The following is a 1,072-nucleotide window of genomic DNA, read 5'->3' on the forward strand; positions in this document are numbered from 1 at the left end:
GCCGAGCGCGATGACGGGCCTCGAAAAAACCACCTTGCGGCACAACCGTGCACAGGGGCAGGGGTTGGGAGCGAGGGTGGGCGGGTGGCCCGGGCGTGACCGGCAGCAGCAGCGGCTGGTCGCAATCAGGTGATCAGCCCAACGGTGCCAGGGATCAGGAGCTGCGGTGCTCACCGTTAGAGCCAATCTATTGGAAACTTTTATATCTTGGGTCACATTGGACAGCAGCTCCGCGGGGGTTGAGAGCACCGGCTCCAGCGGCAGCGAACCCTGCAGGAAGGCCCCCAAAGCGGGGCTCGCTGCAAGACAACCTATCAAAACAAACACGAAACCTACGAGACGGAGCGTCACTCCGTGCTGCCCCATGGCGGAGACGACCGTGCGCTGTCTCTGCAACGCGCGCAGGCCGCGCTCTCTCCAATCTAAACTGGATGTATGTATTGAAGCATGGCGTTTGCTGACGGTCTGGCCACGAAAGCCCCTGCTTGAGGCACGCCACCTGCCCGGCACGGGCGACGACACACTATTTTGGTGGATTCCAAGCAGCTGCTCGTGCTGCTAAAGCAGCTGGGGTGACCCTACATCAAAAGTCAAATGGAGCAGTCTTCTTGACCATAAAGGCGATACATCGCATCTGATACGGTAAGAAGCTCGCCACCGTGTCGCCTGAAGGCAGGGGCGCAACAACAGCAATGCTGGGTTGAGACCACGCCCATGCACTAAAATACTAACAACAGGAGAACAGCTGTGCTTGGCAACAAGACAGCCAACTTTGCCCTCTCACTTTGCCAATGCCACACATCACGTCGCATACCGTACCACATCCGAAACTGAATCATCCGGGCCTCTCGCAGCCCATATGCTCTCCCTTCTGGCCAGCCCGCCCGGGCTTGCAGCACTGAAAGGACACGTCATCGGGAGAAATCAAACTTGCCGAAGCGTGTGCCAAATAGCTGCATCTAGCACCCTCATGGGCGAACACTCGTGCATGCGGGCCAAATCAGCCTCCCGTGCCCTCGCATGCTCGTCATTTTTGCGAGCAGCAGGCACGCGTCCCTGCCTGTGATTTTGG

At 58.7% G+C, this 1,072-nt stretch overlaps 1 protein-coding gene across 1 annotated transcript; it reads right to left on the reverse strand.

Annotated features, from left to right (window-relative positions):
- Positions 1–216: 216 nt before the first annotated feature.
- Positions 217–366, reverse strand: MNEG_10791 (hypothetical protein; the record flags this gene model as incomplete). Its single annotated transcript, XM_014040736.1, has 1 exon — positions 217–366. A coding segment is annotated over one exon (150 nt), but the record flags the coding sequence as incomplete, so codon positions are not given.
- Between the last annotated feature and the right edge of the window lie 706 nt (positions 367–1,072).

The sequence above is a fragment of the Monoraphidium neglectum genome (genome assembly GCF_000611645.1).
Source record: "Monoraphidium neglectum strain SAG 48.87 unplaced genomic scaffold scaffold02461, whole genome shotgun sequence".
NCBI classification, from domain to species: Eukaryota; Viridiplantae; Chlorophyta; class Chlorophyceae; order Sphaeropleales; family Selenastraceae; genus Monoraphidium; species Monoraphidium neglectum.